This window comes from Saimiri boliviensis, chromosome 2 (assembly GCF_048565385.1).
Source record: "Saimiri boliviensis isolate mSaiBol1 chromosome 2, mSaiBol1.pri, whole genome shotgun sequence".
NCBI classification, from domain to species: domain Eukaryota; kingdom Metazoa; phylum Chordata; class Mammalia; order Primates; family Cebidae; genus Saimiri; species Saimiri boliviensis.
The window spans coordinates 56,093,689-56,107,912 of NC_133450.1; the positions used below are offsets into that span (position 1 = coordinate 56,093,689).

The window sequence follows — 14,224 nt, forward strand, 5'->3', positions numbered from 1 at the left end:
CATCACGGCATTACTTAAATTACATAGATACTCAGTCAGATATTTCAGGTATGATTTCTGCAGTGAATACAGTGTTTCCACCAGGAAACAATGTCAGGAATCCTCTAATAGGAATATTATTCTCTGTAGTATATTAAAAGTGAATGGAGCCTCACTGCTGAGCCCATTTTGATCTCTTCCTATGGTCTTCCTTCCTCATTTCTCTCTTTCTTATTATTTCATACTGAAAAAAAGAATGCTAGACTCAAATATTTACAGTGCTTTCAGAATTCAATAAAATACATACATAAAAATGATTATAATGGTACGCTCATACTGAAATATTATCTAGCTACTTATCACGGGGGTCTGACTTTTAAATTTATTTCTCATCAGGCACAAAGCAGAGCAATTCAGAGTAGGTGAAATACTCCTGTCAGATGCTCACACACAACTTCAGTTGTGCCAGATTCTGCCCTCAGCAATGTAAGCAAACTTCAAACAGAAATGCACATGAATAGTTAAAGAAAAATGCTGGATCCCACCTGTTGCCTCTTCTGGGAAGTAATATGTCTATAATGTTTATAAATTTTAATAACCCATACAGAGCTTTATCTTTCAACATTAAATTTATATTATCCTAACATTTGACTTCTTTGGGCAATATATTTTGTTCATTAGTATCTTAGAAAATGTATACTAATGTATGATCATTAATAAAGAAATATTCTCTTAACCAGTTATCAGCACATTTATAAAATTACGATGAAATCTTCATTTTAAATATGATGTTTTCTTCATCTAATGGAGCATGCTCACATACAACTCTTTATTGAGCGCTGGAATTGTATTTGTTGATTCTGTCAGAGTGAATTGTATTTGTGTTTACCTTCTGCTTTGCAAGATTATAATTAAAATCAATGTTTCAAAATAGTTCATTTTGATTAAGATCCTATACTGATGAAAGTTAAATCAATAAAATTATTAGTTTGAAATAGATACATGAATGTAAGCTCAACTTATAAATCGCTTATAGTTGGTAACATCAAACCACACCCATAAACCTTCCGTTAGGTCTTAGAAACAATAAATACACCTCAATGGATGGACAATTGGAGGGAAAAAACCTTAACAAGTAAAACACAATTTTTACTCATTGGATTTGAGTTTGTGAAATGTAAGGCCAGAGTTAGAGTTTATGGATTTAGTGGACATTTTCTGGAACTCATTTTACTGTCACTCTCTAATTTTAAAATAGTTTTGGTAGAATTTTGCTAGGAAAAAAGGAAATACAAAGAAAGCAGTATTTGAATGATGACAGAGTCACATATTCTAAACCACACGTTCTCACTCCTTTGATTTCAGTTTACAAGCATTGAGAAAGGAGAAATCCCGCGATGCTGCTCGCTCCCGCCGGGGAAAAGAAAACTTCGAGTTCTATGAATTGGCCAAGTTGTTGCCTCTTCCTGCAGCCATCACCAGCCAGCTTGACAAGGCATCCATCATTCGACTTACAATTAGCTATCTGAAAATGAGAGACTTTGCTAACCAGGGGGACCCTCCGTGGAACTTGCGAATGGAAGGCCCTCCACCAAACACATCAGTAAAAGGTAAGTTTAGGCCACTGTTCAGTCTGAATATGATGGTCTGTAGGGGCCTGTAAGACGAAATGTTTACCATCATCCTTTCTTCTTTTCCTGCATATCAAATCCTTTAAAGGGATACAAATGTGGAAATCTGAACTCTGCATGAGAAAGACACCATGTGAAGGTGAAATAAACCTCTTATTTTTCTATTTTATTTTCAAAAAGTCTTATCAGCTAAAATTATGTCTTTATATAAGATTTCAGAGAAATGAAAATGAAATGACACATTAAAATGCTTCTTGGATTTAACTTATGTTTTACAATTACATACAAATTCTTCTTGATGAGTGGACTACAGACATATTTGTTAAAGCATAGAGCTGGTATTTTCTGGTTTAAGTAACCAAAGGAAGGCAGGGGGCAGAGCTCTTCCAAATTTAGCAGGCATTTTGAGTTAATCATTTTCTTGACCAACGAAAATCAATCTATGTATTACTGTTTTAAGGTTCTCTACATAATATTACCTAAAAGTTATAAACATATATTTGTTCTTTAAATCTTTGATGCAGTTAATCCTACAACTTAATAATTTATGACATTTTGCATTTAAATATGCATGCATATATTTATTGATGTATATGTGGTGTTGGCCATTGGGTTTCTGTCATTAAGGGTGTTCTAATCAAGATTTATGGTCTAAAGGATCTGCTAGACTCTTACGATCAAATTCTGTATCTAGACACTGATAGCATGAAGTAAAACTGGGCATTTGGAGCAGTTGCAGACAACCTCCTCTGGGGAAGATTTAGGTTCTTTTATTATGTGATTACATATTGCCAACTACCTTTGGAAAAGTCCCTGTACTCTTGGCTATGATAGGAAAGGGTACTAGTGGGGAGCTATAATCTTTTGTAGGATTCAGATTGAAATGAATGGTCAAAAGCAGTTACTATTTACAATTTTGTGCTAAGAGCTGTGATCATATATGTGTCTGTGAGACTGTGAATTTGTTACTTGGGGATTGTGTTATGCATATCAGAGGTGGAAAATGAGAATTTAAATTGTAACAGGTTATTTTCTTCTAGAGCAACAGTTGGCAAACATTTTCTGTAAAGGGCCATGTAGTAAATATTTTAGGTGTAATGGGCTATTCAACTCTGCTATTGTAGCACAAAATTAGCCATAGACAACATGTAAACAAAACAGCATGGCTGTGTTCCAGTAAAACTATATTTACAAAATAGGCAGCAGCCACCAAATTTGTCCCACAAGCCATAGTTTGCAGTGCACTGCTCTGGAGTGTAAGAATGACACTTAAAAGATTGAGGAGAACATGCAACAGAGGTACTTTTCAAAGACAGGATGTCAGTCAAAGGTAGCCTAGGAAAAATAAAGCAAGGCACATTCAAGCTGTCCTTTTACATCCCTTCTGCCCTTGAGCATGTAGATATCAATTTAACAACACACTAATTCATGTGCTAGGTTGGATTAGTCTGTTTTCACACTTCTATTTAAAAAAACTACCTGAGACTGGATAATATATAAAGAAAAAAGGTTTAATTGACTCACAGTTCCGCATGGTTGGGGAGGCCTCAGGAAACTTACAATCATGGTGGAAGGCAAAGGGGAAGCAAGGCACATCTTACATGGCAGCCGGAGAGAGAAAGAGACAGCAAAGGGGGAGGTGCCACTTTTAAACCATCAGATCTCGTATGAACTCACTATCACCAAACAGCATGGGGGAAACCGCCCCCATGATCCAATCACCTCCGAGAAGGTCCCTCTCTGGATACATGGGGATTATTTATGCAATTAGAAACAAGATTTGAGTGGGGACTCAGAGCCAAACCATATTATAGATATTAGTACTGAATTTTCCCAAGCTAAAAATATGAGTATAATTCTAGTAAATATACATTAGATAAGTTTTTTTCACACTAATTTGAGGTGTAGGCTATCCAAATTGTACAAGATAAAAGGGTGAAGGTAACAGATTAGGAACCATACCATGTGAAAAATATGTAATAATTATTCAGATATAGAAGTTTAAAAAATACACATTCAAATGAAATGATGGACTGGACTTGTATTTATTTAACTTAACAAGTTTTTATTTGTTTATGTTCATTGTTAAAGGAGTTTGTAGTGGATAGGCTTTCTTGGCAGTAATGGCTACCAAAGTGGAAAAATGTGATAGTTCTGTTGTTTGTCCATTTGTCCAATAGCCCAGTTTACTTCTAGAATCATGGTGTTTGAGGCATGCAAATGTATAGATTATATGTGACTATTCCCTCATTTTATGAGAGGTAGTTAGATGAGGCAAATGTAAAGTGGAAATGACTTCACAGTTTAGTGTTAGCGTATAAGGCAAGAATCCACTTTTTTTTGCCTTTCTGTCTAGTGCTCTATCATTTCTTATCATTACTTTGGGTAATATTTGTTCTATATCACCATCATCAAATGTTTCAGGTGAGAATTTTTCTCAGCTTTAGACTGTGACTAATACTTCATTTTTATTTTGTGGCCTTCAATCAGTTCAACTCTGTAACTTCTTATGATTAAGATGTATAAAAAGAAGATAAAATGTGGTTGCTGCCCCACATTTTGCAGTTTCTGGAATGGTATGCTAGTGTCACTGAGAAAAACAGGGTTGTGGGATGCGTGTTTAGAAACCTGGAAGGAGGTAACAAATTTTTTAATATTTAAAATTCCATCCAGATGATGGCAGAGCATCTGAGATGGTACACGTACACTTTCATTATTAGTAAACTGGTGATAGGTTAGAAATGAAGATGTAAATATAATAACTCTCTACTGTCTACCTTGGCTCTCAAAAGCAGCTAGAAATATAAGGAGCACTTTCTATAAACTGTTTCTCCTGTCAAATATATGTACATTGTATTGCTTTACTCTAGTTCTTTAACGCAAAACTGCTATTCATTCTGATCAAACATTCATGAAACAATAACATCAAAAGAAATTCATTTTAATTTATTAAGGTCTTCTATGTTGTGCCCTTGAAGAAGTTCATATGGATAAACAAGCTTATATAAATAGCCTGCAGCATCATATGAAGTGCAGTTCATAATCCAACAATAAAACAATAGACATTATACTTCGTGCTTCTCCAAGCAATCTATGAATAATCCTAAAGGCATTTGGAAATTTGTTTGAAAAGTACTTACATTGTGGTGGCAACATGTTTTAATGTGATGAGTTGATCGTGTTAATAATTAAATTTCAAAGCTTTAAATTTGTCCCACACAACTATATAGAATTTAATCATTTTAATTTACAGCTTCAGAAAGATCCTTTACTGTGCCCTGTGCAATACTCATCACATCTTTTCTTAACAATCTATAAAGGTTGATGAGTTTGTTTTGTGGTGCCCATTGTATACAGATTATTACAAGTTATGCTTGCAGAAAGAACACTCAGGTGACAGTATGTAGTATGTCCCAAGTCAATTACTCCATGGAAATGATATGTTAAGCAACTGGAAGATAACAGATAGTTTTTTCCATTATTTTAGAAATATCTGTATTGTTATAATACAGATCAAATCTACAGTGAACATTATGCATTATTCAAGAAATGACCAGGCATTCTCAGCAGTGTTTCAGCGAAATAACTGATGATTGTAACCTTTAAAGAAATCTCATTGTGGTGACTGTTGGTAAATCACTTCTCCATTCATAGTAATCTCTATTTAGAGGCTATCTAGAAACCATTATATCTTTTATTAATCTTTAAAGCAATAGCCACTGATTTGACATTTGCTAAAACTAGATAAATTTTCTGTCTTTCTAATATCACAGACTTCAGTCAATTTTAAGAGTCTGTCATCTGCTGAAACTCTATTAATCTAGGAATATTTACTACTGCAAGCATAAATTTTATTTGTTTAAACGTTGCAGCTTTTAAACAACAATTTGCCTATGTGTGATAGGCAACAATGCTAAAATATATAAAGTATAAGAAATTCTTAGTCTTTGGAAGGGAACAGTTGAAAAATATGCAAGATAACTGGTGCTTAAAATTGACTGAACACATTAGGGAAGAACTTTACTCTTTTCATAGAATTACCCTTCACTATTTCAGGCATCTATTGTGAATTAAGTAGGAGAGGAGAGACTTGCCGGCCTGTATTGCAGCAACATATTAGCTAGCCAACACTAGACTCTTGCTAAAGCAATGATGTTTAATGGGTTTATTTGAAATCATCATGTGGTGTAACTGAGCATAGGTCATACTCAGAGTGACACTGAACTACTGCTATAATGGCTGTCCCCCTAAATTAGATAGCATTTTATAAAATGGATTCTGTTTCAATCGAAAGGTAGAGACTCCAGGACTGAGTGATACGTCTTTTTGGTCTAAGAAGTTCAGGAGTTTTCCTATTCCTGTTCTGGCATTTTCCTGTGTGCTGACATACCTTCCTTCTACCAACTGACATTCATGCTTTTGGGCAAGGGTCATATTCCTCATTAATCAAAAACCACCTGAGATGAAAGTTCCTAGAATTGATACATGGCCATGTACACCCAGCCTATGATATTCTTTGGTCTTTTTATACACGTAAAGGATAGAACCCAGACTCTATATCTTAGGTTCTGAGCAGGAGCCTCTTGCTGGGCTAGAAGAGTAGGACAAAGATGGAAACTCAGTCCTTGCTTCCTCCTCCTACCTCCATCATCCGCAGTATGCTGAGGAGCAGACTCCCTGTTCTGATCTCCACTTCCATTTGCTCCAATCCATAGTAGGTGGTGGGACCCAATGGAAACAGAATCATCCAGAAGCTGAGTTGCCAGTGTTCATTGTTGTTTATTTTGGGAGTGAGTGCCAGGTTTTACTAGGACATCGATAAGTGATGTAGTTGCCTTTCCTTAGGTATGCTGCTAGGGAGGCTTTTTAATTACATGCTGTTATACTTATTGTATATTTCTAATGAAGTTATGACTTCTGAAAGCAGCTAATTTAAGAACTAACCTTTTACCTTCTTTTATTTTACATCATAATAGGACAAGCAATGTTTATATCACCACGTTTCCCCAGGACTATCATCTTTGACACTGGGCAGGGAGGGCTTTCTGACAATTGCAGGCTAATTGATGGCAGGGTATGACTCTCAGACTCTAATTCTTTGGAGTTTTACCGTTTATCAAGAAAATCTTTGATGACTGCAAAGGTGAACTTTTGATCATTGAATTATTACTAACTCGGCATGAAAAATATCACATATAGCATTGCTGGTTTCTCGCTCCATGACGCTGTCAAAGAGTTTGCCTTATTGCCATTGTTTTCAGTGCATCTGGCACAACTGAGCTTTCAGGGTTACCCTCAGCTCCAGACAGTGACGCAAAGAAAGTATATTTTTGGGAGTGATGACTGAGAATATATGAATATTAAGGTGTCCTAGTCAGCTATTGCCAGAGAACAAGCAATCACAACATCTATGTGGCCCACAACAACAAGCTTTTACTCATGGAGCTATGGTTAGGTGGGGAGTTGGTGAGTCCAGACTGGGCTCAGCTGGGTGCCTCTGATTTTTGCCACAGCTCTGGCTGGGCTTGGCTCCTTGCTAAGGGTTCAGCCTAGGTTTGTCCCATGTTAGTAGCCAGCAGCTATTTGGAAGTAGCTCTTTCATGGTGATGGAGACACAGGTTTAAGAAGCATGAACAAAAACATGCCAAGTCTCTTAATGCTGTGGCTCAGAAGTGTCCTGGTGTCATTTCTGTTCACGTTCGTTGGGTCAGAGTGGATTGTGTGGCACAGACCACAGTCAGGGAAGAATGTTGCAGCTCTATTGGGAGATACTGCAAAGAAACATGGCCAATTTTACAGATATGAGATGAGGAACATGAATCCATATTTGACTTACGTTATCAAGAGTAGTACTTGTGTATTGTTTTTATCTGTAGTTTTTGTTTGCCCAAAAGGAGAAGTGGGACAGACACAGTGGCTCATGCCTGTAATCCCAGCACTTTGGGAGGCTGAGGTGAGAGGACTGCTTGAGAGGAGTTTGAGGTTACTATGAGCTATGATTGCACCACTGCCCAGAGGGAGAGCTTGTCTCTAAAATTTTTTTTTTAAATATTTTTTCAAAGGAAAAGTAGAAGTGATTAATTTTTTGTGGAGACTTTGAAAATATGGACCAAAGAGTGCAGATGTGCTCTTTTGCCTTCTACATCAAGATTAATGAATCTCTTCCTGTTGCCACTATTATCATCTCATTTTTCTCTGGCAACACTGAGTGGTAAAACCCATACATTTATGCCTTTGAACATGTCATCATCTGACCAGACTGCACTTTTCCTTTGTAGGGGCAAAAGTGGAATGACTGTTTCTCGCCCATCACAAGGGTCATGGCTGACACTTCCATAACAAAAGACAGGTTAGCAAGAAAAACTTTATTTAATCCCAATTTTACTTAACATAGGAGCTCTCAAAAATGAAGACCCAGAGACCCAGGGAGAAGCGTATATAATTATGCGTGGGTTCAATGGACAGCTGCATAGAAACGTGACTGGACAAAAAAGCCTTAACCTAATGATAACCTGAGGGGAATTCCAACAAGCCCTGTTTGTTCAGAGTTTTTGTTAGCCCTATCATCTCTTGCAAAGCACAGTATATAGTTTCAGTGCTCTGCAGATGATAATATTTCATAAGCATAGCAAAGAAGGAGTCACCTCTGACTGCTTTATATGATTGAAATTGTACTGTGGCTTTAATTTTCTGAAACGGCTTTCTAGATACTGTGCATAAGTCTTAGCTCTGCCTTAATAAACATGTGGTGACCTCCACCTGTGAAAACTAATGTGTCTTTGAATACTGATTGACTGCAGCTTTTCACATCCTTTCTGGATCCATAGTATATTAGTAAATGTCAGAACCTTAGCAGGAAAGGAAGACCAATAGAATTTTTGGTTTAAAGACCAGATCACCTGTTTTGTAGAGAAAACTAATGTAGAGAAAAGTTTTTTGACAAAAACAGTCAGTTACAGAGTTAGAACTAGAATTTGGGCCCCTGTAATCCCAGTTTAGAACATTTTCTTCCACAATAAAGAGACTTTTCTATGTTCAGCTACTTATTATTGGAATTCCTTTTCTCCATTTACATTGTATGTGAACATTTATGCACAAATCTGGCTCATGTGTAGACACTGGCCTATTTTAAAGCAAATGATAACATTTGCTCTAATACGCAACTTTAGAAAACATAGGCCATTCAAAAGCATGGGAGTTACGATTCCATGAAAAGAATAATTTTAAGAAGGCGTTAGGAAACTGGCTGAAAGGTAGATGGGACCTTTCTGCAGTGTCTTCAGATCAGTACAGAAAATTCTCTATAAATCCAGAAGTGTTCTAAAATGAAAAGTTTTATTTTTAAAAGAATTACTAGAATTCACTCTGATGATGGAAACATTAGAAAAGCAAGCCTCTGTTCAAATGGAAACTTGCTCTTTGCCATTTTCCTACCTTTCTAACTGGTCAATACTGAGTCTCCAAATGCTCAACATTCTAAAGCACTTCATGGCTGATGGCATTAAGAAATGTGATTAACTGACAGTTAAAATATCAATCGAAGGAAATGGAAGGGAGGAAGTTGGTTAGTCTGTTTACATAGTGTGCTTAAAACTTTATAATTGAACTATTGCCATAGAGTCATACATAAGTTTTCTTTAAAATTTTTAAATTATTTCCATTTAAGAGTCATACATGAGCACAGGTGCCTGCTCTGGTTAATTTCCTTCCTTCTCTTGCCAAGGTTATGCCTAGTATTACATTTTCTATTGTTCTAATCTTGGTCAAAGAGTGCCTAAAGGGGAAGGTTAGAAAACCAAGACAAAAAAACTAGTTATAGAGTTCTGTAACAGGAGTAAGCCAATGTTTTCTGTAAAGGATCAGATAATAAGTAATTTAGCCTTTGTAGGCTGTAAGGTCTCTGTGGCAACTGCCTAGCCCTACTTTTATAGTGCAGAAGTGGCCATATAGAAAAGTTGTAACTGAATGCATTTGGCTGTTTTAATAAAACTTTATTTGTGGACACTGAAATCAAATTATGCCATGTCATAAAATATTCTTATGAGTTTTTTTCAACTATTTAAAAAATTAAAACAACAAGGAAAATACATTCTTAGCTTGTGGCTGTACAGGTGGCAGGCTGGATGAGACCTGCATGCATGCCATAGATGGCCAATTCCTGTTGAGACCATTAGAACTGGAGGTGACTTAGGTACCTATTTTAGAACCCATTGTGGTAGTAAGCATACTTCAGGTTGTAAAAGGTTGATTCTTGTATTTGTTTAAAACATATTGCAATAACAATGAATGGCTGGTAATATGTTTATTTTAAAAAATCATCTTCATAGGTAATGTATGTACATAAGTCTATTTGTTAGGATGGCTGTCATGAATAATTATGCACCAGCCAGGGGTATGGTGTTGGGATGTTTTAATAGGTATCCATAGATATATATGCATTGTGTATATCACCGAAAAAACTAAGTGAAACTTCATATTAAATCAGTGGTGTGGTTTGGCTTATTATTTTTGGCAGCTTTCTGACTTTAATATAGTGAATGACCCAAACTAAGGCTATTCATGTAGTCTTTTTAGATGGACGATCTTAATGAAGAGAAACATGATGAAAACATTGTCTACACAGGACTATTGTTTGGCCATTTTAACCTAGCTAATCAAACAACTGGTCAGTTGGGTTAATTAATAGTTTTGACTTATTTTTCCACATAATTTATTAGTTGTCTTCTTGATTCAGTTTATTGTTTAAAGTATGTTGTGACTCTAATCATAATTAAAAATCATCAGAAATAAGATATTTGAGATTTATATATCTATTGGTATTATTATCAGCAATACAATGAATAAAAATGGTAAAACTGGCCTCATCTTTTGTGGGTAAAATTTAACATATCTACAAAACCAATGTGTATATAAAGTGAACAAATATGGCTACATTTTATGGCATAATATAATTTTTCACAACGTATTATACTCAAAATACAGTCACTAGGAAATAGTTACTGTGGACTTCTGTTGTTGTTCATTGGGAGCAGTCAGTCACCAGGTATTGACTGAGTGCTCTAAGGGTGGATGCTACAGTACTAAGTACTTGGAAGAACAGTAAAACTCCGTGAGTTCATGGTAATAACTTCCAAAGCACTACAGAGACTTAAACTTCAGTAATGTTTTGTAATTAAAACATATTACTTATATATAATTTTACAGTTTGAGAAATAAGGCTGTGTTGACTATCAGCGCTGATGATGAAAACAGACTGTGTACACATTTTGGGTTTTATATAAATACTTTAAAATATTGGCTTTCTTCTACAAAAATAGATGAATAGTATCCAGGTTTTTCCAAGAATTTTAGCACAAAAGCAAAATTGCTATCATTTTCCGTTTTGAAAAGAGGCATGAAGGTAGCATAAAAAATGTATAAAATGCAATATGTCCTAGAGACATATGAAAGGAAACAGGGATGTTGATGCAGGTAAGCCTCATTTTGGTTGTTCTCAGCGATGTTTGTAAAGTGCTGCAGTGATATTTGCTTAGCTGACACCTGACCTAAAGTGTTTTCATTATATCTTCTATGGATGCTGAGCTCCTGAAGTTGCAGAAAAATCTGTAACAAGTTGTTCAGCCTCTGCTATGTTGTGATTCACATCTGGTAGGCAATCAGACTCAACCTCCTTGTGAGTCAGTCACTGAATTTGTTGCTGTATGAACAACTCCAATTGGAAAACTAAAATAATACTTTTATTGAGATTAGAAAAGAGGACTCTTGCAGAGTGTCTTCGTTTCAGCTGCTGTAACAGAATACGATAGATGGGTTGTCTTAAACAACATTAAAACAAAAATTTCTCACAGTCTAGAGGTTGGAAATCCAAGATCAAGATACCAGCATGATGAGGTTCTTTGAGAAGGCTGTCCTCCTGTTTCACATAGAGCCGTTTTCTTGTCATATCCATACAAGACGGAAAGAGAGAGAAAGATTGTCTCCTGTGTCTCTAATTTCATTCTGTCTTCTATGACAATTACTTCCCAGTGGTTCTACCTCCAAATACCATCACAGTGAGGATTTCAGCTTTCAATATATGGATTTTAGGAGAGACACAAACATTCAATTCATAGCACAAGGAGTTCTAACAACCTGGAATAAATGTACAGTTCATGTGTCCTAGGCTGGAGAATCCAGAAAAATACAGGAATGTAGTGAAAATTAATCATCCCAGTCATTTTAATGTATCTTCAGAATGGCTTATTGGTTGCAAGGTTTCTGGTCAGCAGAGTTGAACACTCCTGAATTCAAATCTTTGTGACTATGAACACATTTTTGGCTTCAGTTTTCTTGACTAAGAAAATGGCATGGTTGAACCTGTCTATGCCTTCTACTGCAGTGAGCCTAGATTCTATTGGGAGGCTTATATTCACGTAGGAGCTTTTAGAGCAGGCGTCCCAAACTTTTTACACAGGGGGCCAGTTCACTGTCCCTCAGACCGTTGGAGGGCCGCCACATACTGTGCTCCTCTCACTGACCACCAATGAAAGAGGTGCCCCTTCCTGAAGTGCAGCGGGGGTGGGGGGCCGGATAAATGGCCTCAGGGGGCTGCATGTGGCCCGCGGGCCGTAGTTTGGGGATGCCTGTTTTAGAGGCATGTTAGGATTCCCATTTATGAGTTTTAGTACACATTCTAATTAGGTTTGTGGTTTTTGTTTAAGATTATGTTTTTAAAGTGATGTTGATTAGAAGGACGAGGTGGCTCAACATGCACAGTTTTTTGGGGGAATTACAGCATGTCAAAGTCTTAACTTGTATCATTTGATACAGTGGAAGATATTTGAAGCGTTTGTTAGATGACAGGTGATCAGGGGTGTAATTGCAGCTTAATGTTACTTTAATGCTTAAAATAATGAGACATATAGAAGTTGATTTTATAAATTGTTAATGTGAATATTTTATTGAGTTGATAGGAAAACAACAGAATTCTTAAAATATAACTGCATCTGAGATGAAAGGCCAATTTGTTGAAAACAGTAAATCGAGTTGACATTTCCTTTCTCAGAATTTTGGCTTAATAGATTTAATCTTATAACATAGATTTTTTTTTTTTGAGGTGGAGTCTGGCTCTGTCACCAGGCTGCAGTGCAGTGGCGCAGTCTCGGCTCACTGCAACCTCTGCCTCCCGGGTTCAAGCAATTCTCCTGCCTCAGCCTCCTGAGTAGCTGGGACTGCAGGTGCATGCCACCATGCCTGGCTGATTTTTTTTTGTATTTTTAGTAGACACGAAGTTTCACAGTGTTAGCCAGATGGTCCTATCTCCTGACCTTGTGATATTCCCACCTCAGCCTCCCAAAGTGCTGGGAGGTGTGAGCCACTGCGCCTGGCCTTGTAGTAGGTTTTAAGACATCAACTTTTTGTTGTCATCAGGGATCAGGAATGATTTATTTTCTCCTTTAATTTTACTCATCTATTCATCCTCTAAATATTTGAATAATTATATTGCCAGACCCTGTACTAGGCTCTCTAGGGGATGCAGAGGGGAAAAAATAGTGAACCATCTCCTCGAGGAGTTTATAAATCTACTTAGAGGGAGTGACACATTCTCAAAAAATAATAAAGTGGGATTATTATTCATATTGAAAGAGGTCTAAGCAAAGTACTGTGGAATCACAGAATGATTAATGCAAAATGAGAACAAGATGGTAGTCTTTGTTACAGCTTTAAATAGGTAATTATAATGACTATGTATCCAATACTTCCAAAATAAAATACTGTATTATTTTCCAAGAAAATTATTTTTTGAAATTCTACTTTAATGTATTCACCAAGTCTATATTTTAGATAGCCGTTGGTGTTGGGGAATTTATTATGCATAAATATAGTTAAAGATATAAATCTGATGGCATTTAATGAGAAATGTGGCCCTCTAGATGTTAGATAAACTTAAGAAGGTTTTTCCTCTCAGAAAACTACTTTTAAAAGGATACCCAATACCATCTTGAACACAGAATACTCCTGTGTATTTCTATGACCTGAATAGAATTGCCAAACAACCAAAGGTGTGAATCACATACCATACTTATAAACAAGCACTTAAACATCATCTTTTAGTGTCTTCTGATAGCTTTGCTTTCTACAGAGATAGAAAGAAGTTTAAATGAAGTGTACTTTTAAATTGTGAAATGTTAATGTATGTAGTTTGTAGAAAATCCTTTGGCTTCTACAACCTGAATATAGAAAGGATTAGATCAGAAGAGTAGCTACTATCCTGGGAGCTTCGAAGTCAAGTGGCCAAAGTTCGAGCCTACCACTGAGGCAGTGGCCAGAGAGTCCCGTGCCCACCTTCACACCCACTTCGTATGCATCTCAATTAAGCAAGCCTGTATTTGTGAGGGAAGACTAGACGGCATGAAAGAGCGTGTTTTATACTTTTATTTCATTTAAATAAGCACAAAGGGAGGGAACAATTTTGCTTCACATGTGAAGTCAGTCATTTCTTGGGTTGCTAGCTCAATGTTTTAGCAGAACAGCTGTTCTGTACAATGTGGCTTTCTGCAAGCAATATTTCTACTGCTAGAAAAGTGGCAGTCTGCCAAAGAGAGTGCCCAGACCAACCCCTAAACAAAAAAATC

The 14,224-nt window shown here is 36.4% G+C and overlaps 1 protein-coding gene across 14 annotated transcripts in view; it reads left to right on the forward strand.

The window, feature by feature from the left end:
• Positions 1 to 14,224, forward strand: part of NPAS3 (neuronal PAS domain protein 3) — an 856,499-nt gene that overhangs the window by 262,245 nt on the left and 580,030 nt on the right. For 7 of the 14 annotated variants that reach the window (XM_074393339.1, XM_074393341.1, XM_074393340.1 and 4 more), the window contains 2 exons: positions 1,345 to 1,589; positions 1,699 to 1,749. In XM_074393339.1, coding sequence (XP_074249440.1) covers positions 1,345 to 1,589; positions 1,699 to 1,749 — 296 coding nt within the window. The remainder of the gene's footprint in view (positions 1 to 1,344; positions 1,590 to 1,698; positions 1,750 to 14,224) is intronic. The other 7 variants (XM_039469323.2, XM_074393342.1, XM_074393343.1 and 4 more) reach the window with 1 other exon arrangement.